Source organism: Trachypithecus francoisi, unplaced genomic scaffold (assembly GCF_009764315.1).
Source record: "Trachypithecus francoisi isolate TF-2019V2 unplaced genomic scaffold, Tfra_2.0 Contig01585, whole genome shotgun sequence".
Lineage (NCBI taxonomy): Eukaryota > Metazoa > Chordata > Mammalia > Primates > Cercopithecidae > Trachypithecus > Trachypithecus francoisi.
Genome location: NW_022681444.1, coordinates 8815811 through 8839678, shown reverse-complemented (window position 1 = coordinate 8839678; position 23868 = coordinate 8815811). Strand labels below are relative to the sequence as shown.

Sequence of the window (23868 nt, the reverse complement as noted above, 5' to 3'; positions counted from 1 at the left end):
GGAGGGAGGGAGGAAAGAAGGGAGGGAGGGAGGAAAGAAGAAGGGAGGGAGAGAGGAAAGAAGGGAGGGAGGAAAGGAGGGAGGGAGGAAAGGAGGGAGGGAGGGAGGAAAGAAGGGAGGGAGGAAGGAAAGTAGGAAGAGAGGGAGGGAGGAAAGAAGGGAGGGAGGGAGGAAAGAAGGGAGGGAGGGAGGAAGGAAAGTAGGAAGAGAGGGAGGGAGGAAAGAAGGGAGGGAGGGAGGAAAGAAGGGAGGGAAGGAGGAAAGGAGGGAGTGAGGGAGGGAAGGAGGAAAGGAGGGAGTGAGGGAGGGAAGGAGGAAAGAAGGGAGGGAGGGAGGGAAGGAGGAAAGGAGGGAGGGAGGGAAGGAGGAAAGAAGGGAGGGAGGGAGGGAAGGAGGGAGGAAGGAAGGGAGAAAGGGAGGAACCTCCAGGCTGAGGGGACAATGGGCACCAAGACCCAGTGTGTCTGGCACATGGCAAATCAGCTGATGCAGGGGACCCGGCAGGAGGTGGGCTGGGTGGGGGCCCCCAGGGCCTTGAATGGCAGGTGCTCCCTCCCTCTCCCCTGGGGCACACCTAGCTTCTGTGCCCCCCCACAGCAGCCGCTTTCTGCTCTCAGATCTGAGTCCTGGGACCCTGCCTCCCTTCTCCCACCTACCTGCCGCCCACAGAGAAGTCGGACACGGCATAGTAGTAGGACTGGAGCACCTTGGGGTCCTTGAAGATGTCATCCCCAAACGTGTTGAGCCGGTCTAGAGAGATGAGGAGTTCAGTGCTGGTGACCCACTCCTGGGGCAGAGGGGAGAGGGAGCCATCAGCAGGTTCCCGAGTATTTAGTATTTACCCCCATCACTCTGCTGGCAGGTCCAGCTGGCTGCCCCAGGGGCTCCTGGGACACAGGAACAGGCCAAGCTCAAGCCAATTCTGAGAATGCTGCAGAAATGAGGCTGTGCTTTGGGGGGGTCACCCCAACCTGGGTGCTAGGCCACCGACTGGTGCAACTTCAATGTCTTAGAACCTCCATTTTCCACCTGTGAAATGGAACAAAAATAGCACTTCCCCTTCAATGGTGTCTGGAGGAGGGTAGCCAGTGTCAGCACTGGCTGTGAAGTCGGGCCCGTGGTCAGGAAGCAGCTGAGGTTTGGGGGGGACAGGGGTCGAAGCAGCCCACTGAAGACCCCATTGTGCAGGTCACCTGGCTTTTCCCAGGGGCTCCTGCACCCCATTCCAGGGATACAGCAGGGGGATGGTGTGCCCCCGCGACCTTCTCCCCTGCTCAGTGGGGCCTGGCGTGCAGCAGGCCCTGAGTTTCCTGGCTTCTCACATGCTGAGGGTCAGGCTCTTGTGTTTAGGTCACCTGCCCTAAACACAGCAGGGACTTGCGGCACCTTGTTCTTGCTGCTTCCCCAGCCCTGGGCTCTGCCTGGCTCTAGCAGGCGCTCGAGAAATACCTGCGGATTCCCGAATGAGCAGCTTCCCCATGGAAGAGCGTGGAGGGGCAGTCGGGGAAAACCCACGTGAAGACTGACATTTTCATTTGCCTGCTGTTACCATCAGCAGCGGCTCCAGCTGAATATTAATCAGCGTTTTGATTCCGCTCAGGAGCCCCCGCTTTAGCAATCAGGCCCATCAGTACAGAAAATGAGCTCCTGGCAGGTCGTCTTTTTGCCCCAGCGTGACTCAGGCCTGTAGCCCCTCCTGCTCCCCTAGAGCTCGGCAACCGGAGCTACCGCCAGGCACCCGGGGACTCTGCCGGAGGATGCCTTGGCCAGGAAGAGGGGTCCAGCACCCAAACACTAAAGTGGCAGCCTCTGCACCAAGCTAAGCTTGTGTTTGAGTTCACAGGCCCGGATCACCCCAGGATGCACTTCCCAAAGGTCATCGTGCATTCAGGGATCTGGTTAAAGTGCAGCTTCTGATTCAGAGGTCAGCGGTGGAGCCGGGGAGCTTGCATTTCTAACAAGTGCCCAGGTTCTGATGCTGCTGGACCGGCTGCTGAACAAGGAGCTAAGGCCTGGGGTGGGGAAGCCCGGCCGTCCAGAGCTGAAGGCACCGCGATGCTTCCTTCCCGAGAAAAAAGTGCCACCTGGAGAATTCAAACCAACTGGAAGTCAGAGCTAGGAGGTGCGGCGGCTACTGGCGCATATTGTGTGGTTAGCGCTCGGGCCTCACAGTAACCCTGGAGTAGGTATTGTTATTAACCCCATTTAGAGATGAGGAGACTGAGGCTCAGAGAGGGTAACTGTTCTGTTCCAAGTTGCACAGCCCATGCACGGCAGAGCCGGGATTCTGGTCTACCTGATCCCAGGGCCCCAGCTTTAACCACGAAGCTGGTCTGCCTTCCTGTGTCTACCCCAACACCTTATCATGCCAGTGGGGCCCAGAGACAGCAGTGACCTGCCCAAGGTCTCCTGCCTCTGCTTCCTGGTCTGTAACCCAATCCATCAGTCTGCAAGGACAACGGCAGTAAAGGAGTGGGGTCAAAATCTCTGGGACATAGGATGGACACCGGGAGAGAGAAGCCTTAGCCTCAATTGCAGGGGGCATGTCTTGGTGCCTTAAAGGTCATTTGAGGGCCCGGCACGATGGCACATACTTGTAATCCCAGCACTTTGGGAGGCCGAGGCAGGCAGACCCCTTGAGACCAGGAGTTCAAGACCAGCTGGGGCAACATGGCGAAACCCCATCTCTACTGAAAATACAAAAATTAGCCAATGTGGTGGAGCACACCTGCAGTCCCACTACTTGGGAAGCTAAGGTAAGAGAAATTGCTTGAACCTTGGAGGCAGGGGTTGCAGTGAGCCAAGATCATGCCACTGCACTCTAGCCTGGGCAACACAGCGAAAACTGTCTCAAAAAAAAAAAAAAAAAAAAAAGGCCGGGCGCAGTGGCTCAAGCCTGTAATCCCAGCACTTTGGGAGGCCGAGATGGGCAGATCACGAGGTCAGGAGATTGAGACCATCCTGGGTAACACGGTGAAACCTGGTCTCTACTAAAAATACAAAAAACTAGCCAGGTGAGGTGGCGGGTGCCTGTAGTCCCAGCTACTCTGGAGGCTGAGGCAGGAGAATGGCGTAAATCCGGGAGGCAGAGCTTGCAGTGAGCTGAGATCCGGCCACTGCACTCCAGCCTGGGCGACAGAGTGAGACTCTGTCTCAAAAAAAAAGCAAAAAAAAAAGTCATTTTAGGGCAAGCCCCACTGACCTCAGGCACTGGAACTCCAGCTTAAGCTACGAGTGGGTGCTGGAGTTGATTTTGGATGGATCCCAGGACCCAGGCTGTGGTATTAAGGAGAAGCAGGAGGTGCACAACTTGGGCTGTATGTCCAAGGGGTGCTCAGGCAGCCACTCAACTCTGGCGGTCTTACTCTGCAACAGCCAGGTCGCGGCCTTCTCCTCCAAAGTCCTAGGCCGCTCCATGGGGGTCAGAGGGGCCCAAGACCCAGGAGCCACATCCTTCCTTCCAAGCTCTGTGTCCTCTGAGAAAGCACCTGCACCCTAAATGTGTCCAGGGAGCATCAGGAGAAAAGAGTAAGGTAGACTTGCCTCTCTTTGTCCTGCTCTGCTCTTGGTTTCTATCCAGAAGCAGCAGGGGAGACATTTCTCAAAAGATCATCTCTCCATCAGGGACAGTATTCAGAATACATGAGGCAACGAGACAGAAAACCTCCAACGGCCAAGGATGTCCCCGGGGTGGTGGCTGCACAGACGCAGGTGGGAGCAGGGGCCGGCCCTCCCTGCCTGTCTTCATCTGATCTCAGCTGACGTTTTCTAACCTACAGAGTTTTGGAGCCCACGGAGAAGAAATTGTAATTTGTAAACAAAATCATGGTGACATGTGTACATTTTTAGTGGGATAAGCAGGGCCTGGAGGTCTGGAGATGTGGTTCTGTGTGATAAAGGATTTGGCTTGCCTGAAGAGGGGCCTGGCCCTTTGCCCTGGACCCAAGGGAGTGACCTCCATATCCTTGGATGTCCCACCTGATAAGAGTGACTTCCCTTGGCCACACTACACAGTCTATGCTGATAAATTGATTTGCGGTGAGGGCCTTGGGCCACACAGAATCGGCTTCACCTCTGGGAGGGGCTGGAGACAGGTCGGCCACACAGGCAGTCAGCTGTGTCTACACTGCCAACCTCCAGTAAAAACACTGGACTTCAGGCCAGGTGTGATGGCTCACACCTTTAAGCCTAGCACTTTGGGCGGCTGAGGTGGGAGGATTGCTTGAGCCCAGGAGTTCGAGACCAGCCTGGGCAGCATAGTGAGACGAGGTCTCTGTCTAAGAAAAAAAAAAATTAAAAATAAACCTCTGGCCTTCAAGGTTGGCAGTAGTCTGTGCACACGGTCACATGCGGCTCTGGGGAAATATGTGCTGTGCGTGTGACTCCACTGCACTGGGAGAATAGCTGGACACTCAGAGCCTGGTCCCTCCTGACACCTGGCCGTGCGCCTCTCCCCTGGCTAATGTTAGCCGGTAGCCTTTCATTGCAAAATATTGCAGCTCTGAGCCTCACAGCTTTTCTGAGTTCCATGAGTCCTTATAGTGAATCACTAAACCCAAATGTGGTCCTGGGACCCCGACACAGCCGGCTCCATGTGTTCTCGTGCTGCACATCGCTGGCAGGATGCAACTTCTTTTTGGGTCTCGGTGTCCCCTCTGGAAGCAGGATTCTAACCCCGGTTCCCTCGTTATCCCAGATGGGCAAAGGAGATGCTCTGAAAGTCTGGAGGGGAGGAGAGGGCAGGTTCCCCGGGTTCAGACACGTCTCGGGTCCGAACCTGGGGAAATGGACTAGAGCAGCAGTCTCCAACCTTTTTGGCACCAGGAACAGGTTTCGTGGAAGACAAATTTTTTCCACAAACGGGGTAGGCGGTGGTTTAGGATGAAACTGTTCCATCTCAGACCATCAGGCATTAGATTCTCATGAGGACATGCAACCCAGTGGCTCCTGGGAGAATCTGATGCCACAGGCAGCTGATCTGACAGGAGGCGGAGCTCAGGCTGGAATGCTCGCCTGCCTGCTGCTCACTTCCTGCTGTGACTCAGTTCCTAACAGGCCTCGGACCAGTACCAGTCTGCAGTCAGGGGTTGGGGACCGGTGGACTGGAGAGCCGCCCAACACACTTGTGTGTAGATAAACAGCTATGGACACATAGCAACGTGGACTGGCAGGTCCACACACCTGGGTGGACCTATGTGGGCTGAACTGGAGGGCCCTGAATGGACCGACATGGCCACAGGCCTCTCTACTGCGAGGACAAGGACAGGGAGCTGTCATGCACGCATATTTCCAGAGCATGGGTGGGTACGCCCTACGTGCCAAGCACCACACTGGTCACAGTGTGTGCATTCCCGCCACCCCGCAGCGGTCGCTCCAACGTGGCAGCCACTGGCCACATGTGGCTATCTAAGTTAAAATGTATTAAAATTAAATAAAATATAAAATCCAGTTCCTCAGCTGTGCTGGCCACATCTCATGGTGGCTGGTGGCACCACATGGGACAGTGCAGCTAAAGGCGCTTTCCGTCATCACAGAAAGTGCTGCTGGTCAGCCAGGAGTGGTGGCTCACGCCTGTAATCCCAGCACTTTGGGGGGCTGAGGCAGGTGGATCACTTAATGTCAGGAGTTCAAGACCAGCCTGGCCAACATGGCAAAACCCCCCTCTCTACTAAAAATACAAAAAAGAATCAGCCAGGCGTCGTGGCAGGCACTTGTAATCTCAGTTACTTGGGAATCTGAGGCAGAATAGCTTGAACCCAGGAGGCGGAGATTTCAGTGAACAGAGATTGTGCCACTGCACCCCAGCCTGGGTGACAGAGCAAGACTCAGAAAAAAAATAAAATAAAACCTGTGGGGTTTTGCAGGTCCCCCACCCTGTGTGTCCTGCCACATCAGACCCTCCTACTGCCATGACCCAATCCCAACCCCGTCCCGACGCCCCAAGCCCCACTCCTCTCTGACCTGCAGCCCAGGGCTCTCCTCGAAGTTGTAGGCGCTGGGCCGGCCCTCCAGGGTGGAGAAGGCCACATTGCCCCCACTCAGCGGGGAGATGTCGCTGAACTCGGAGGTGCAGAAGGCCACGCGCTCATCCTCGCCAGGGCGCAGGTACTGGCCCTCGGGCCGGCCGTAGGTCTTCTGGCAGGAGGCGCTGTAGAACTGGTAGGGCTCCCACGGGCCGTTGGCGCGGCTGCGCTTGTAGATGGCGAAGCTCTCAGGGCGACTGGTGTGGAACTTTAGCCTCACATACGTGATCTCGTAAGCCTTCCCTGCAGCCAGGAAGACAGGGCCCATTTTATGGAAGGGGTGGGAGGAATGGAATCCTGGTCCGGGGAGGGCAGATGGCTGCACTGCATGCACTAGCGTGGATGGATCGTTGGAAGCTGTCTAGAGCTCTAGACAGGGCATGCCACCCTCCATTCGTGATGCCTGTTGGGGCACTGGGAAGGACAATGCCCGCATGCTTCCCAAGTATTTGCGGTTCCTTTTCCGGGTCAACTTACCACCCTGCACAGGAATCTCCATTGCAACACCCCTGATAGGCAGCCATCTCTTTTTGCTCAAATATCTCCAGCAATGGGATGTTGCCACATTCTAAGAAAACCTGCTCTACTGTTAGAAAGTTATTTCTTTTACTGTACCCCAACAAAGCCGATCCTTGCACTGGGCCTTCGGCCTCATTCCCTTGCAATGACTACAGATCTCCTAATCCTCACGAAATCCTCCCTGGACCCCTTATTGCTCCAAGTTTCTATCTTCCAAATTTCCCAAGACAGGTCTAAATCCACTGCCCCACAGCCTCATCTCCCAACTCAACCTTCAACCTACTACAATTCAGCTTCTCTGGGCCACTCCACAGAAGACACTGTACTTGCAAAGTCACCTCACTCACAGCCCCCCGTGGCCACAGCCAGGGGCCCCTGATCACACCTCCTTTCCTGGGCCTCTGATCATGCTCATCACCTCAAAAGTCCCCTGTCCCGGGGCCTCCACCTGCTCTCCTCTCCCTTGCCTGCCTTGGCCTCCTCCTGAGCCCCTCTGCTTGCTCCCTGAACCCCCACCTTCCAGTGGCCTCTCGCTTCCCTGGGCTTTAGCCCCACTCCCCCACATGCCCCCGACATCCAGTTAGGGGATCTGCAGGCTTTAGGCACCTGCCTGCCCTGCGCTCCACCCTGGAAGCATCCTCAACAGCGGACCTGACTCCATCACAATGACTCAGCTACCCTGGGGTAGAAAGGATGGCTGTGGTAGAGGGAAGGGGGTTCCCAATTCCTCCTTCCCTCATGGGATGTCAACAGGCAATGCCTAAAAAGAGAAAAACCCCGACGCGGCAGTGCAGGCACAAGGCTGGGAGATAAGGATGCATCAGGGAACAGAAACGGCTCAGACAGTCAGGCGGAGAGGGAGGCTGGGGTGCGGGCGCAGGAGAACTCCCGCCTTCCACAGTTCGAGCTGGGAAGTATCTGGCGTCTACGCTGAGAGCGGGTATAATTTCAATAATAAGAAGGAAGTACAGCCTGAATTTAAAAGGCAATTTTCCCACTGCCTGAAATGCCACCATCTCCCCCTACCCTCCTACGTTAAGGATTCCATCCAGGTACCCCCTCCTCACAGAAGCCCAACTCAACCTTAAGCCCTAATCCACACCCCTGACATCCCCCCAAGACAGGGGAGGGGGCCTCCTGCAATGTGACCCTACAGCTAGCCTCCTGCAGAGTTACCTGCTCAGCAGTGGCTCCCCACTCTGGACAGAGCTCCTCATCGTCGGCACCGGGCGTCTCTTTGGTAATCTCTGCCACCCCAGCACCTAGCAAGGTGCCTGACACCTGGCAGGCATTCACTGAGTGTTGGTGCAGGAATGAATGAATGAAGGGAAGAATGGCCCACACAGGAAGTCCCTCCTGCATCTCTACCGTTGGTAGTAGCCTCTTACTCCCCAGAGCAGCACAGAACTCACCCAGTCCCCTCCCCATGGCCGGCTTTCTATTCTCTGATCCTTCCATCCCTGGTCCCAGAGACCCCCAGGAGGCTGCCCACTGCCATCACCATCTTCCTTAGGTGTCAAGGACAAGCCATCCTAGTCTTCTCCCAAAACATCTTGACTCTAAGTAAGAGCTAAAAGGCTGGGTGCGGTGGCTCATGTCTATAATCCCAGCACTTTGGGAGGCCGAGGCGGATGGATCACCTGAGGTCAGGAGTTCGAGACCAGCCTGACCAACGTGGTGAAACCCCATCTCTACTAAAAATACAAAAATTAGCCAGGCATGGTGGCGGGCGCCTGTAATCCCAGCTACTCGGGAGGCTGAGGCAGGAGAATTACTTGAACCCAGGAGGTGGAGGTTGCAGTGAGCTGAGGTGGTGCCATTGCACTCCAGCCTGGGCGACAGAGCAAGACTCTGTCTTAAAAGAAAAAAAAAAAAAAAAAAGGCTAAAACTTCTTTCTCAGAAGAAAACAGAGGAGTAAATAAATATTTGGGACTTTGTGCTAGAAGAGCCTTCTTAGAAATGACACCAAAAGCACAGGTAACAAAAGAAAAAAATACATAAGCTGGACTTAATCAAAATCTAAAGTTCTGTCCTTTAAAGAATACCGCCGAGAAAATGAAAAGGCAACCCACACAGTGGGAGAAAATAGTTGCAAATCATATATCTGATAAGGGACTTACCCAGAATATATAAAGAATACTTACCACTCAAAAAGACAACCCAACTAAAAACAAGCAAAGGGGAAGTAGATTGCTTGAGCCCAGGAGTTCGCAACCAGCCAGGGCAACATGGTGAAACCCCATTTCTACAAAAAATATAAAAAATAAGCCGAGCGCGGTGGCCTGTGCCTCCAAGCTATTTAGGAGGCTGAGGTGGGAGGACTGATTGAACCCAAGCTGTTGAGGCTGTGGTGAGCCATGATCACACCACTGCACTCCAACCTGGGCAACCGAGTGAGAACCTGGCACTCTAACCTGGGCAACCCAGTGAGACTCTAACTCAAAAAAGAAAAAACAAAAACGGCAAAGGTTTTGAATGACATTTCTCCAAAGTGGATATATGAATGGCCAAGAAACAAAAGAAAAAATGCTCCACACCATTGGCCGGCGGGGAAATGCAAGTCAAAACCATAATGAGATCCCCTTCACATCCACTAGGCTGGCTAGCGTCGACAGAGATAATAACAAGTGTTGGTGAGGAAGTGGGGGCACTGGAACCCTCATACGCTGCTGATGGGAATGTAAAATGGGGCAGCCACTTTGGAAAACAGCCCAGCAGTTCCTCAAAATGTTAGACACAGGGTTATCACAGGACCCAGCAATTCCACTCCTCAGCATATACTCAAGAGAAATGAAAACACATAATATACATCCACCCAAAACATACATACGGATGTTCACAGCAGCTTTCTTTGTATAACAGCCGAAGAGTGGGAACAACTCCAATGCCCACCAACTGATGAATGAATCAATAAAACGTGGTATGTCATATGATGGAATATGACGGGGCTACAAGAAGAAATGAAGTGCTGACAGAAGCAACCACAAGAATGAACCACGAGAACGTTAAGTGGCAGAAGCTAATCACCAAAGACCACATATTATGGGATTCCACGTAAATGTCCAGAATAGGCAAATCCACAGAGATAGGAAGAAGGCAGGTGGTTGTCACAGGATAGGGGTTCAGGACGGGGATTGGGGGGAAACAGAAAGTGACTGCTAATAGGTACAGGGTAATAAAGGTGTTCCAAGCCGGGCTTAGTGGCTCACACCTGTCATCCCAGCACTTTGGGAGGCTAAGGCTGGAGGATCGCTTGAGCCCAGGAGTTTAAGACCAGCCTGGGTAACATAGCAAGATCTTGTCTCTATGTATTTACTTATTTATTTTTGAGACGGAAGTCTCGTTCTGTCGCCCAGGCTGGAGTGCAGTGGCGCCATCTCGGCTCACGGCAAGCTCCACTCCCAGGTTCACGCCATTCTCCTGCCTCAGCCTCCCGAGTAGCTGGGACTATAGGCACCCGCCACCTCGCCTGGCTAATTTTTTGTGTTTTTAGTAGAGACGGGGTTTCACCATGTTAGCCAGGATGGTCTCGATCTCTTGACCTCGTGATCCGCCCACCTCAGCCTCCCAAAGTGCTGGGATTACAGGTGTGAGCCACCACACCCGACCTACAAAAAATAAATAAATAAGAACAAATTTAAAAATTAGCTGGGTGTGGTGGCTTGCATATCCCAGCTACTTGAGAGGCTGAGGTGGGAGGATGGCTTGTGCTCAGGAGGTAGAGGCCACAGTGAGCCGTGATCGCACTCCAGCCTGTGCAAGAGAGTGAGACCCTGTCTCTATACAAACAAACAAACAAAATAGATATGTGTGTGTGTGTGTTTTCATCCACAGCTCCTGGCTTATGACTCCCATAGCCCTCCTTATGGTCTTTTGTTAGAATGTTGGGTGTGTTGGGCCTCAGGGACAGGCCTCTGCCTTCTCCTGCCCTCCTTTCACTCTAAAGTTCCCCTACCTTTCTGACTGTGGGTCTTAAGACCCTCCAGGAGAGGGTCCCACCCTATACCCAGGGGAAGCAATGCTGATGCATGAAGCGTCCATAAAAAGCCGAGGACAGGGTTCAAGGAACTTCTGGATGGCTGAACACTGGGAGGTTTCTAGAGGGTGGCACCCAGGGAGGGCATGGAAGCTCCCGCCCCTTCACCGTTCCTCACTCTGCTCATCTCTCCATCCATATCCTTTGCAATATTCTTTACAATAAACCGGTCCATCTGTTACCCTGAGTTCTGCGAGCTGCTCCAGCAAACTGATTGAACCCAAAGAAGGGGTCATGGGAACTTGAAGCTAGTCTGTCAGAAGTTTCTGAGGCCTTGACTTGCGACTGGTGTGTGTGGCGGAAGACAGCCTTGGGGACTGAGCTCTCAACCTGTGGGATCTGATGCTATCTCTGACTAGATTGTGTTGGAACTGAATTAGAGGACACCCAGCTGGTACTGCTGCTTGTTGTGTGGGGGAAAACCCCATGCATTTGGTCACAGAAGTCTTCTGTGTTGATGATGCTTGTGGTCTGAGAGCAGAGGAAAAACACATTTTGAGGAGTTTTTCCCTACACAGTTATATATATATATGTATAATTGGCCCTCACATCCATTAGGGTGGCTATTACAAAAAAAAAACAGAAAATAACAAGTGTTGGCAAGGATATGGAGAAATTGGAACCCTTGTGCACTGTGGGTGGGAATGTGAAATGGTGCAGCCGCTGTGGAAAGCTGGTGGTTCCTGTAAAAACTAAAAACAATGCATCTATTTGACAGCCCCAGAGCAGTTACTGTCGGCTAAGGTTTCCACTACAGATGCAAAAAGAGCGTCCCTGTGCTTTCTCTCTGACTGCTTTCTGCTTTCTGTGGCAGCCGAGATTGAATAGAGGAATACAGGAAAAAGCATGGAGAGAGAATTTTTGCAACTCAAGAATAACCTTGTAAGCAGTGAAGAGCCTGTGTCACTCCAAATAAGAACCTACAATGTGAATTTACATGAGAAGGGTTGGGAAATATCGCCTACCATTCTCACCTGGTTGATTACAAAAGCTTAAAAGTGAAAGCTAATTAAAAGCAAGCCAGTGACTCTTTGCCATTTGGGGAGAAAAAAAAAAAAAACACCAAAAAACCTAAGAACAGGCTTTTTTTTTTTTTTTTTTTTTTTTTGCCATACGATCCAGCACTCCCACTTCTGGGGATATACCCAAAAGAAAGCCAGACTCCACGTTTGTGTTATATGTATTTGGAGAAAAAAAATAAAGACATCTTCCTTCCTCCCCTAGTCTCTCTATGCACCAAAACAAGAAGCTGGTGAATCACCTCCATCCTCAACAAGTGACCTCAGTATTCTCCAGATCACTAGCTCATTCACTGGAATATTCCGTGTGGTTGCCCTCCTCTCTGTCACCTCTCAGCCCCTCATCTGTTCCCTGACTTAATGCAATGGTCTGGAATGCCCTGCCACCTCTCTTTGCAAACGTGTAGTCATGTCTCAGTCATGTTTCAGCTCAGACTGTACCTCAGAATCCTTCTTAACACAAAGTCCTAGGCAACAATCAATCCAAGGAAAACTATTTGGTCTCCCCAGGTTAGAGGAGCACTTGGCAATCTTTTTGTTTTTTCAGACTTGGCAATCTTGATTCATATTTGGGGCTTAGACTTAGGGCCAAGATGGGAGGGCTGTGATGGAGCCTAGCCCTGGTTCAGCCAGGGTCTTGTGGTATCTGGTGTCATGGCCATGGGGAGTCCCCAGCTCCTCACAGGGAGTCACCACACCCAGAATTGCCAAGAGTTCGCCTGGAAGAGGAAGAACAGGAGCAGTGGGTGGCCAGATGGGGCTCAGGGACCCTGCTGTGTGTGACTCCCCTGTAGGCTGGGAGCAGCTCACCGCCTGGTTCTAATGCTCGAGGTGGGCAGGGCAGCCTCACCCATGCATTCCCAGCTCAACTTTCCACCCTAGCCCTTCCCGCCCTACTCCCCAGGCCGCTACTCCCCAGATGGCTCCAATTAAAGGGCTTTGTTTTGTTTCCATTTTCCCAAAATAAGCCTCTTCATACTGAGCTCATTCTGCTTGGTCAGTGCCGGATGTGGGCCGGCTTGATTTTTATGACTGTCCCGGTATCATTCTTGATGGGCTTTATGTTCCAGCTGGCTGGAGAGGATGCAACTTGGCGCTCCTGCTGTTTGGCTTGGGCGGTGCGGGGCGGCTGGTGGGGGACGCTCTGCTGTGCCCAGCTGCTGGCTCAGCCAGCAGGTGAAGACCGGGAGGGGGGTGGGTGGGACCTCCACGTCTCCATGGGCACCAGAAGCCCCTTCACTCCCTTCCTAGGCAGTCCCTTCTCTCTGGGGTCCCATGGACTCCTGAGTAGAAGGGCACCCTGGTTTTGAGCAGTGACTTTGGGCACGACACTGAGGAAGTCCTTCTCCTCCCTGAGCCTGACTCCTCATTAGTAAATGAAGCGTTTGGGGATCTCAGCCATACAGTGCGTGTAAAGCACTTGGCAAAGCACCTGGCACACAGCAGGTGCCTACTAAATGCTGGCTATTGTTAAGCAGAGACTCATGCAGGGATCATGACTCCCAGGCACACTTGGGACAGTGTCCCATACTGTCAGGACTACCTGCTGTCTCCACTCTCTCACTGGATTATAAACTCCTTGAAGGTACAAATCCTGCCTCAAATCTACTCATTCATCTGGCAAGCATTTATTGGGCACCTCTTGTGTGCCAGGTGCCATGCTCAGCAATAAGGATTCATGGCACCTGCCCCAAGGGGAGGTGACAGGTAGGGAGAGAGAGGCAGGTCTTGTTTTTGTTATTGTTTGTTTGTTTTGAGACAGAATCTCACTCTGTTGTCTAGGCTGGAGTACAGTGGCACAATCTTGGCTCACTGCAACCTCCGTCCCCTGAGTTCAAGCCATTCTCCTGCCTCAGTCTCCTGAGTAGCGGTGATTACAAGCATGCACCACCAAGCCTGGCTAATTTTTGTATTTTTGTAGCGATGGGATTTCATCATGTTGGCTAGGCTGGTCTCGAACTCCTGACCTCAAGTGATCTGCCTGCCTCAGCCTCCCAAAGTGCTGGGATCAGAGGCGTGAGCTGCCGTGCCCAGCTGAGACAGACAGGTCTTTATAGAACAGGCCAAAGTAGCCCAGGGAGGCTGTGGGAGCATCAACAAGGCATCCTATGGTTCCAAGGATGAGCAGCCATTAGCCAGGGAAGGTGAAGATAAGGTGCATTCCACATCAGGCAGGATGTTGGCAGAGCTTGGCCACCTCGTGGTGAAGCCTGTAGTTCAGGCTGGCAGGAGCATGGAGAGGGAGGAGGTGGTGAGAAGTAAGTTTGGGGCATGTGGTCTAGTAAGCTGGTGGGATGAGCAGGGGTGCACGGGAGCCAGACAGGTGAGGAGAGCAGAAGGAACAGAATTCTACGCACAGAGAACAGCGTATCGGGTGGCCTGGAGGTGAGGGAAGCCAAGTACTCCCAAGCAGTGTCACCACCAGCTAACAGTTGAGGATGATACTTTGGCTTGGCCTTCCTGATAGGAACACAGCTGTCTCAATCACCCAGAAGCCTCATTAGCCCCTGGAGCTTGTGAGGGGCTGGGCTAGGGCTGCAGGTTTTAATTCTCGTCGCTGTTTAAAAGATCTTGGGGGTCGGGCATGGTGACTCACACCTGTAATCCTAGCACTTTGGGAGACCGAGGCGGGCGGATCACCTGAGCTCCGGAGTTCGAGACCACCCTGGGCAACATGGTGAAACCTCGTTTCTACTAAAATATAAAAAATTAGCCGGGCATGGTGGCACGCACCTGTAGTCCCAGCTACACGGGAGGCTGAAGCACGAGAATCGCTTGAACGTAGGAGGCAGAGGTTGCAGTGAGTCGAGATCATGCCGCTTCACTCCAGCTTGGGCTACAGAGTGAGACTCCGACACCAGGGGAAAAAAAAAAAAATCTTGGGGCCACTCCTTTCCTAGCCTTTTGGTTGCCTTTGGAAGAAACCTTTTCATCACAAAGGAGGGATTAAGCTGCTTTCATTTATTTATTTATTTATTTAGTTAGTTAGTTAGTTAGTTAGTTAGTTAGTTTTTGAGATGGAGTCTTGCTTTGTTGCCCAGGCTGGAGTGCAGCGGTACAATCTCAGCTCACTGCAGCCTCTGCATCCCGGGTTCCAGCGGTTCTCCTGCCTCAGCCTCCTGGGTAGCTGGGATTACAGGCGCATGCCACCATGCCTGGCTAATTTTTGTATTTTTAGTAGAGATGGGGTTTTGCCATGTTGACCAGGCTGGTCTCGAACTCTTGACCTCAGGTGATCCACCCACCTCAGCCTCCCAAAGTGCTGGGATTACAGGTTGAACCACCAGACTCGTTCTTTTTTTTTTTTTGAAATAGAGTCTTACTATCACCCAGGCTGGAGTGCAGTGGTCTGATCCCGACTCACTACAACCTCTGCCTCTGGTTCAAGCGATTCTGCTGCCTCAGCCTCCCAAGTAGCTGGGATTATAGGTGCCCACCAAAATACTTAGTTAATTTTTTTTTTTTTAGTAGAGACGGGGTTTCACCATGTTGGCTAGGCTGGTGTCAAACTCCTGACCTCAAGTGATGCACCAGCCTCAGCCTCCCAAAGTGCTGGGATTACAGGCGTGAGCCACCACGCCCAGCCTCTAATTAACTCTCGTAACAAAAAGTCCCCTCTGTGTCTCTGTGATAGTGCTGTGTCTTCTCTCACCTCCTGGTTTGGCAAGGACGGAAAAGCCGGGATGTTTCCTATGGCGTGAGGCTGCTCCTTTGCATGAAGTCCCAGTGACTGCCTTTTTCCGATCACGCTTCTAGCTGCCAGCTACCTTTTAAGTGGCTCCAAGCTCCCCTCCCAAGAGGTGTCTGGCTGCTAGATGTTTACTAAGGAGTCTGCGCCGGTGACCCGCAGCAGCCCGCGCACAGCATCCTTTAGCGAATGCACATCTGGACCAGTCCCCCACCTGGTTCCAAGATGCGAAACCTCTGCTCCAAACAGACACAGACACCAGGCCGCCCCCAGATCCGGACTCTGTTTGCTCCGCACGCTTTCTTTTAAGGGGTTGGGAGTTACGGTGCCAAGCTGTGCTGCACCAGAACTTTGAAAAACATCTTAAAACAAAACATAGCAATGCGGGTGCTTTAAAAAAAATACTGTAGCAATGTGTTCTCTCCAGTTTTTAAATTAGAACAAGCTTCATGAGAGAATATTGGGAAAATGTAGAAACATGAAAAATGGAAGAAAAGTCGCTGCAAGTCCTAAGGACAAACACGCTTTTACCATTTTGATATCTTTCGTTTTTGCCTACTCTTTAGGGATTTTAAAATATAAATCTGATGATTCCACATGTACCAACTTGTGTCTTTTTCTTCATTCAACATTTTGACTTAAGAGCTCCCTGTGTATTACAAACCCTTTGTCAGCTGTTGCACTGAATGGCTCCAATCACCATGTGAATTTATGTCCCACAATTTACTTAACTATTCCCTTATGGTTCCAATTTTTCCCTACTATAAAGAACGCCTCGATGAACGTTTTCATGCATTAGGACCCTTCCCTTATTTTAATTCCCAGAAGTAGGATTCCTTTGCCAAAGGCCGGGAATATTCTTGTAAGTCTTCATCCATGTTGCCAAGCTGCCTTCCCACAGGGCCGACATGTACTTCTCCCCAAACTTTCTTTTATTGTGGTGAAATATGCATAGCATGACATTTACCATCTTAACCATTTGCACAGCTCACATTGTTGTGCAACCTTCACCACCATCCATCTCCAGAACTCTTTCATCTTCCCAAATTGAAACTCTGTCCTCATGAAACAGTCAATCTCCATGGCCCCTCCCCCAGCCCCTGGCAACCAGACTTCTACCTTCTGTCTCTGTGGATGTGACTATCCCAGGATGCGTCTCATATCAGTGGAACCCTACAGTATTTGTTCTGTTTTGACTGGCTTCTTTCCCTTAGCATTATGTCCTCAAGGTTCATCTGTACTGTGGCTGTGTGAGAATCTCCTTCCTTTTCAGGGCTGAGTAATATTCTACTGGATGGATGGACCACATTTGCTCTTGCTCATCATTCACCCCTTGGTGGACACTTAGGCTGCCTCGGCTTTGGTTACTGTGGAAATGCTGTTATGGGCCAGGTGCCATGGCTCATGCCTGTAATCCCAGCACTTTGGGAGGCTGAGGCGGGCAGATCATCTGAGGTCAGGAGTTCGAGACCAGTCTGGCCAACATGATGAAACCCCGTCACCACTAAAAATACAAAAAATTAGCCAGGTGTGGTGGCGGGAACCTGTAATCCCAGCTACTCAGGAGGCTGAGGCAGGAGAATTGCTTGAACCTGCGAGGTGGAGGTTGCAATGAGCCGAGATCGCACCATTGCACTCCAGCCTGAGCAGTGGAGCAAGACTCTGTCTCAAAAAAATAAAAAAGAAAAGAAAATGCCTCTAGGGACACAGGGACCCCTGCATGACATCCAGAGTGGTCGGTGTTGAGGAGGCTGTTCCAGTTACCCAGTCAAGGGCTCAGGTGGAGACCGAGCCAGGGCGAAAGGTGCAGGTGGAGTCCTGGATGTCGACTATGATTTAAATAAGCAAAGCCAGGGCATGAGGTGGGCAAGGGCACAGCTTCTGGGAGGGCTTGCCTGGGACAAGGGGCCGCAGGGAAGGGAGGTAGACCAAGCAACTGGAGCCTGGGCAAGGGAGAGCAGGGCAGGGTAGGGAAGGGCTGGTTGGGAGGATGGCAGCGCTGCCATGAACGCCATGGCTTAGGAGTATGGGAGGCACCTCCAAGGCTGGGGGTCCTTCCTCCATGAATTCCTCACTCCCTCGCTCTCAGTGAGGAAACACAGTGCAATCTTGCAGTCCTGGGGTTCACAGCCCAGCCCCACCAATTCCTGCCTCTGTGGCCTTGGGCAAAATACCTGAACTCCCTCAGGTTCAGTGGGCAAGTGACTGCAATGTAGTGCCTCGGTTTCCCCATTTGCAAAACAGGCATAACAATAACAGGGCTACATGAACAAACACCTTGGAAGCACTTGGAACAGTCTCAGGCATGAAGCATTTGTGCAACTACATTTTTCTTTTTTCTGAGAGAGGGTCTCGCTCTGTTGCCCAGGCTGGAGTGAAGTGGTGTGATCACAGCTCACTGCAGCCTCGAACTCGCAGGCTCCAGTGATCCTCCCACCTCAGCCTTCCAAGCAGCTGGGACTACAGGCACTTACCCCCATGCCTGGCTAATTTTTTCGTTTCTATTTTTATTTTTGTAAAGACAGGGTCTCACTTTGTTGCCCAGGCTGACCCTGAACTTCTGGTTCAAGGGATCTTCCCGTCTCTGCCTCCCAAAGTGCTGGGATTACAGGTGTGAGTCTCACCCAGCCTCAGTGAAATCTGAGCTGCTCTTCCATTCATTCGCCTGACCAACCTTTACCCAGCACCCTGCGCAGTAGGCAAATGCAGGCTGGGCACTAGGGTACAGGTGTGAAAACAGGCATTCCCTCTGGAGCTCAGAGATAGGGATGGACATAAACAAACCAAGCCCTCACGCAGTGTAATCCAGACTTTGGTGGAAGGAGGATTAGGGGCTGCAAGGATGCACAGGCAGGCCCTCTGCCCAAACTTGGAGGGGTGAGAGGCTTTCCAGAGGAGGCACCTCTAAGCTGAGTGGGGCAGACAGACATCCCCAGGGCTCGGCACAGGGATCGGCAGACATGCAATGGTTTTGTGGATGAACAAGACGTGAGTTAGGCTGAAGGTGGGAGGAGAAGTGTGCTGGGCAGAAGCCACAGCACATGTAAAGCGCTGGAGGAGAGACAGTGCCTTGGCCCGGCCAAGGCCTTGCTGGAGGGCAGTGTGGGAAGTGGACAGGCCTGACGCGGAGGCCATGGGAGGCTGCCTACACCCATCCTGGGCTTTGTGACTTCCTACCCCTGCATCTCCTGGATTAGTCCTGGGAGGCCCAGAGAGAGAGAGAGATGGCCAAGGCCAGCTGGGCCCAGGGGACTGGGGGGCAGTTCTGTGGGTGGATGGAGGCTAACCAGCCGCTGCCTTGACCCCCTGCCCTGCTTGGGGCTCAGCGTTCCAGCCAGAACCCCCAGGAGCAGGAGGGAGGACTTGGCCCCTAGCACTGGCCCAGGCCAAGGCAAACGCAGCCACCCACTCGACAGGAAGACAGAACGGAGCCAAAGCTCAGGAGACCCAGCTGGCTCCAGGGCCCCTCAGGGGTCGCAGGGTCCCCCTAATGTCCAGTCCCCTGGGGCCCAGCTCCTCGCTGTGGCTGGCCAGACCGCAGCGTCTTCTTGGTGTCTGCACTCAGGCCATCCAGGCCCGGCCTTTCAACGAACACACGGAGCTGCCTCTGCCTCTTGGTGCTGCTCCCTCAGCCTGGAACATCCTTTCCTCTTTTGTCAGCTCCTACCATCCTTCAGGTCTCAGCGAGACCCTTCCTGACCCTGTTGATGAGGCTCATGCACACCAGTGCATGTTCTCAGAGCATACATCCTCGTTTGCAGCATTGCTCAGTATAGGCTACCTTCTGGCGGGCCCCGAGCCCCCCAGGACAGGGGCCGCACATAGCCCTGTTCACAGCTGCATCCTGTGGCCAGTGAGCCAAGGCTGGGTGACCACCAAGCAAACAGCTAAATGAAAGCAAGAAGAAATCAACTCCACACAGGGGCATCCAGGACCTGCAGGGGAGGGAGGGAAGAACTCATCCGCTTGGGGACTGAGGTCTTTCTGTGATTCCAGGAGATTCTCAGCGATCTAAGTGCAAGCGGGCAGGAGACTCCCCCAGCCCAGTGAAAGCCACAGCCCACACTGTTCCTCCCAGGACCGAGGCTTGAAGCATGTGAACCAGCCTAGCCCGGACCCTCTTCATTCCCAAGTGCAGCCGTTAGGGTGATGGTCCCAGGGGCCACCATTTATTGACTTGTGTGATCCTAAGCAACTGATCTCACCCTCAGCGCCTCAGTTTTGCTGTCTGTAAAAGAACAAAGCACGCCGGTGTGGAATGCTGCCTGGGCGAGTCCTTGGCACATGGTGAGAGCCCCGGAACGGTCTGTACCCCGTCACTGTCCACTCCCCTCACACCCCCACTGACTCCCAGGCCCCAGGCCAGTGGCCTCCCTGGGCCTTGGTGGCAGGCTGGGGCTGCCAGACCCCACTGCTGCCTTTCATCCCAGACAGGAAGGCTCAGCTCAGAGATGACGGGAGGATCGGGAACAGATGTCCGAGAGCCACGGGGGGCTGGGAACACGGCGACCTCCATCTCCTTCCCTGCCCCTCACCCCATTCCCTCTAGGAGACCCCGGGCCAAAGCTGGCCGCCCACTCTCCCCTCCCATGAGCCTTCAAGGAGAGGGAGCAGTGGGGGACAGAGCCAGCAGAGGTGGCCTAAGGACCAGGAAGAGAGGTTGTCAGACGGCCTCCACAGGGGACACTGACAATCCCAGGCCTCTCCTTCCCCCGCTATTATGCAAGCCATGGCTTAGCCTGGAGCAAACCTAAGTCAAAGAAAACCAAAAAGAGCCCAAATCTGGGACTGCGCTGAGCCCCCGGCGCCCCTTGTGCGTAAACAGAGCCCAGGGTCAGGATGTCTTTGAGGAGGCAGGGTGGCCGCAAGGAGCATTTCTCAATCCCTGCAGGGGAGCCCACCCGCAGGGCAGCTTCAGCCCTGAGCCGTCTCAGCAGCCTCGCTGGTCACACACAAGGACTGCCACGGCTCCGACCCGGCCTCATAAACCCGAACAGCTGCTCAGGAGCTATTATCCTGAGCGACTCTTATCCGCAAGGTACAGGTGAGGAAACTGAGGCTGAGGGAGGGGATGCTGCTTGCCCAGTGAGTGGCTCTGCTGGGCCTAAGTCCAAAGCCCCCGTTTCATGATTTCTACCCTATTCTGCCTCCCAGAGCAGGCAAAAGAGAATGCTGAGCTGGCCCCAGAGCACAGGACAGAGGAGGTGACCCTGTCACTCGTGCTTGTGGACTCTCTCCTATATGCCTGGTTTTTGGCAGCAAAACAGAAAGAATGCTCACCGGGATAAGACACAGCAGGGAGTGTGTGTGAGTGTGTGTGTGTGTGTGAGAGTGTGTGTGAGTGCGTGTGTGTGTCTGTGTGTGTGTGTGTGTGTGCGTGTGTGTGTCTGTGTGAGTGTGAGTGTGTGTGCGCGTGCGTGTGTGTGTGTGTGTCTGTGTCTTTGCTGTCTTCATTCACAGTGTGGAGGCTCTCAGGCTCCTGGCTTTCAGAAGGATCAGAACCACCCCGCTTCTAAAGTTCTAGGCAGAGTTCAACGAGGGCGCACAGCTCAGCACAGGGCCTGGCACACCGCAGAGGCTCAGGAAACAGGAACTACCCCAAATCCAAAACCTTGGCCATTTCTCCCAACTTCCTCCCACCTTGTTTGTGCCTGGGCTGAGCCCTTTCCTTGGCCCCTGGGTTCCCAGGACACATGTGATACCCTTTGCCATGCAGCAGTGTCTCCCCCGCAACTCCCCACCCTGTTCCAGATTCCTTCCCCTGTGGCCTTGGGGTCCTGCCAGCTCCATTCAGACAGCTCCCCCAGACTCCCCCCTCCCCACTGGCTTCCTGTCCCCTCCCCCTTGTCCCGTCCAGAAGCCCCACCTAATGATCCACACAGGCCGAGAGAAGGTGATGTGGTCCAAGAAGGGAGCTTCTGGGGTGGCAGCTAGTACCCGTGTGCTCTGCAAAGGGGGCTCACGGTCCCCCCCAACTCCAATGTCACTTCCCAGCCCTCCCCAGGACACTGTCACCAGGCTGAGGTGGAGCTGACTCAGTTGATGGTGGCAGAACTCACATCAAGGAGTTTATGCTCTGACCTCTGATGTCCTCAGCTGTCTGCACGCTCAGATGGTCACTTAGCAGCTGTGTGCCTTTGTGCACAACAACCTCTCTGAACCTCAATTTTCTCTTCTGAAACATGGGAGACAGTCCCACCATCCCTAATCCAAACTCCTAGGCTCCAGATGTGTTTGGGAATTGAGAATTTTTCAGCTTTTAGAAAGATGATGCAGGCCTTATATCATATATTGTGCTAATACCCCCAGTGGGGTCTGGGGCTGCCGGCTGCACTCAGATGAGATTTCAGTAGCAAAGCGAATGAATATTCATTCTCACCAGGATAAACATAGCTTATAAACAGCCTCAGGTCAGGTTTAGCAGCCAAAATGAGTTATAAAAATAATTTGAGTTTTCAAAGCTTTGGGAGACTGACCTGGAAGATAAGGGAGTCTAACTAGTGATACCAGCCCCTCCTGAAAGGGCAGTGGAGGCTGCAACAGGAAAGACACTGAGCGCATACCCGGCCACAGAGGACATGGGAACTGGGCTGAACTCGCAGGGAGGAGAGAGCATTCCAGCTCCCTGCAGTGGGGGCAGGGGCTGAGAACCAGGGCTGGGTTCAGACTCCAGATTGTGATTCCTGGAGATCTAAGGGCTCCTGCACCTCAGCAAGTCATGAGCAGGGTGGAGAGGCCACGCCACCGGGCGCAGCTACTCAGCAGCACAAAGAGACTTAGTCCTCCTTGCCCAGAGGGTTAAACTTTGCCTGTGCAGTGATGAATGTCACAACCTCTATCTTCCAGAACCCACCCAATGACTGCAGGCAGCTTCAGGGGTCCACTGAGTAACTGAAGTTGACCAGAAGCCCCAAGATCAGGAGCCCCTGTCCTAGAGGGTGACCAATTCAGTCCTTGGTGTGTCACCTCCCCAACAGTTCCAGCCTAGGATGGAAAACCATTACAGGGGATTATAATCGCAACCTAGACCCACAGCTCTGCAAGGGCCTCCCTGCCCCTCCCGCCCCACGGGGCACCCCTCAGTCTAGCCTTCTGGCTATCGAGGGGTACAGGTCCTGGTTTTTTTCTTCTTTTGTTCATCCTTTCTTTTTATTAAGAGATGGTGTCTCGCTCTGTAGCCCAGGCTGTAGTGCAGTGGCACTATCATAGCTCACTGCAGCCTCAACCTCCCAGTCTTAAGTGATCCTCCTGCCTCAGCCTCCTGAGTAGCTGGGACCATAGTTGTGCACCATCACGCCCAGCTGTTTTTTGTTTTTGTTTTTGTTTTTGTTTTTTTGAGACAGCGTCTAGCTCTGTGGCCCAGGCTGGACTAAGGTGGTGTAATCTCGGCTCACTGCAACCTCCACCTTCCGGGTTCAAGCAATTCTCCTGCCCCAGCCTCCTGAGTAGCTGGAACTACAGGCAGGTACTATCACGCGCAGCCAATTTTTCTATTTTTAGTAGAAACGGGTTTTCACCGTGTTGGCCAGGCTGGTCTGGAACTCCTGACCTCAAGTTATCCACCCACCTTGGCCTCCCAAAGTGCTGGGATTACAAATGTGAACCATCGCGCCCGGCCTATTTTTCTTTATTTTTTGTAAAGATGGGATCTCACTACGTTGCCCAGGCTGATCTTGAACTCCTGGGCTCAAGCGACCCTCCCAACTCGGCCTCCCGAAGTGCTGGGATTTCAGGAGTGAGCCACCGCACCCAGCCTAATTCCTATTTCTGAGCCGCCCATAATCCAACACCATATCTGGGTCCTGCAGCCCCACCTGGGCGCACAGCAGCTCAAGCCTTGGCCTCAGACCCCCAGTGGAGTGGGGACAGGGGGTGTGGTGGCGGTGCCCCCAGCCCGCGCTTACCCAGGCGGAGGGTGATGTTGACCGAGGTGGGGTACTGCACGCCGAAGGCCATGGACGGGCTCTGCCACCAGGTGCTCTCGTCCTGGTTGTGGAAGTCGGTGAGGTAGGAGGCGTTGTGGTGGCGCTGGGGGTCGGCTGCGTCGCAGCGCTGGCACTGCGCCCCCGCGCCCGCGGCGCCCACGTGGGGGCAGAAGTCCTCGGGCGGGCTGCCGCACGTGTGCGAGGCCTGGGCAAGCCGGCCGAACGCCGCGTTCTCGAACACGGGCAGGCAGCGCTGCGGGCGCCCCGCGCCGTCGTAGCACGCTCCCATGCCCGCGCCGGCCGCCCGAGGTGCCAGCAGCGCCAACCCCAGCAGGAGCGCAGCCGCCGCCATGGTCAAGGGCACCGACGCCGCGCGCTCTGCTGGCCCCTCTCGGCACGGGTGGGCGCGGCTGGGGTGGGCGCGGACCGCGCGCTGGCCGCCAGGACCCGCCTTCCCCGGCTAGGCGGGGAGGCTGGAGGGAGGGGCGGGCGGCGGCGGCCCCACCCCACTAAAAATACCAGGGACCGCGCCGTCCCCGGGCGCCCACTCCCACCTGCTGGACGTGCTCGGCAGTGCGCTGCTCGGGAGTCCGCCCCAGGGGCGACCCGGGCTTCTTTGAGCCTCAGTTTCCTAGTCTGTGGAGTGGGGTAGGTAAA

General features: G+C 53.9%; 1 protein-coding gene and 1 pseudogene across 2 annotated transcripts in view; one reads left to right on the top strand and one right to left on the bottom strand.

Annotated features, from left to right (window-relative positions):
- LAMC3 (laminin subunit gamma 3) overlaps positions 1-23654 on the bottom strand; it is an 87415-nt gene extending 63761 nt beyond the window's left edge. For both annotated transcript variants that reach the window (XR_004433210.1, XM_033194156.1), the window contains exons 1-3: positions 23191-23654; positions 5962-6266; positions 657-787 (exon numbers count right to left, since the gene is read on the bottom strand). Coding sequence is in view for 1 of the 2 variants with exons in the window: in XM_033194156.1 (XP_033050047.1) it covers positions 657-787; positions 5962-6266; positions 23191-23563 (809 nt within the window). In the remaining variant the exon portion in view is untranslated. The remainder of the gene's footprint in view (positions 1-656; positions 788-5961; positions 6267-23190) is intronic.
- On the top strand, positions 11281-11419 carry LOC117074020 (annotated as a pseudogene).
- Positions 23655-23868: the final 214 nt, after the last annotated feature.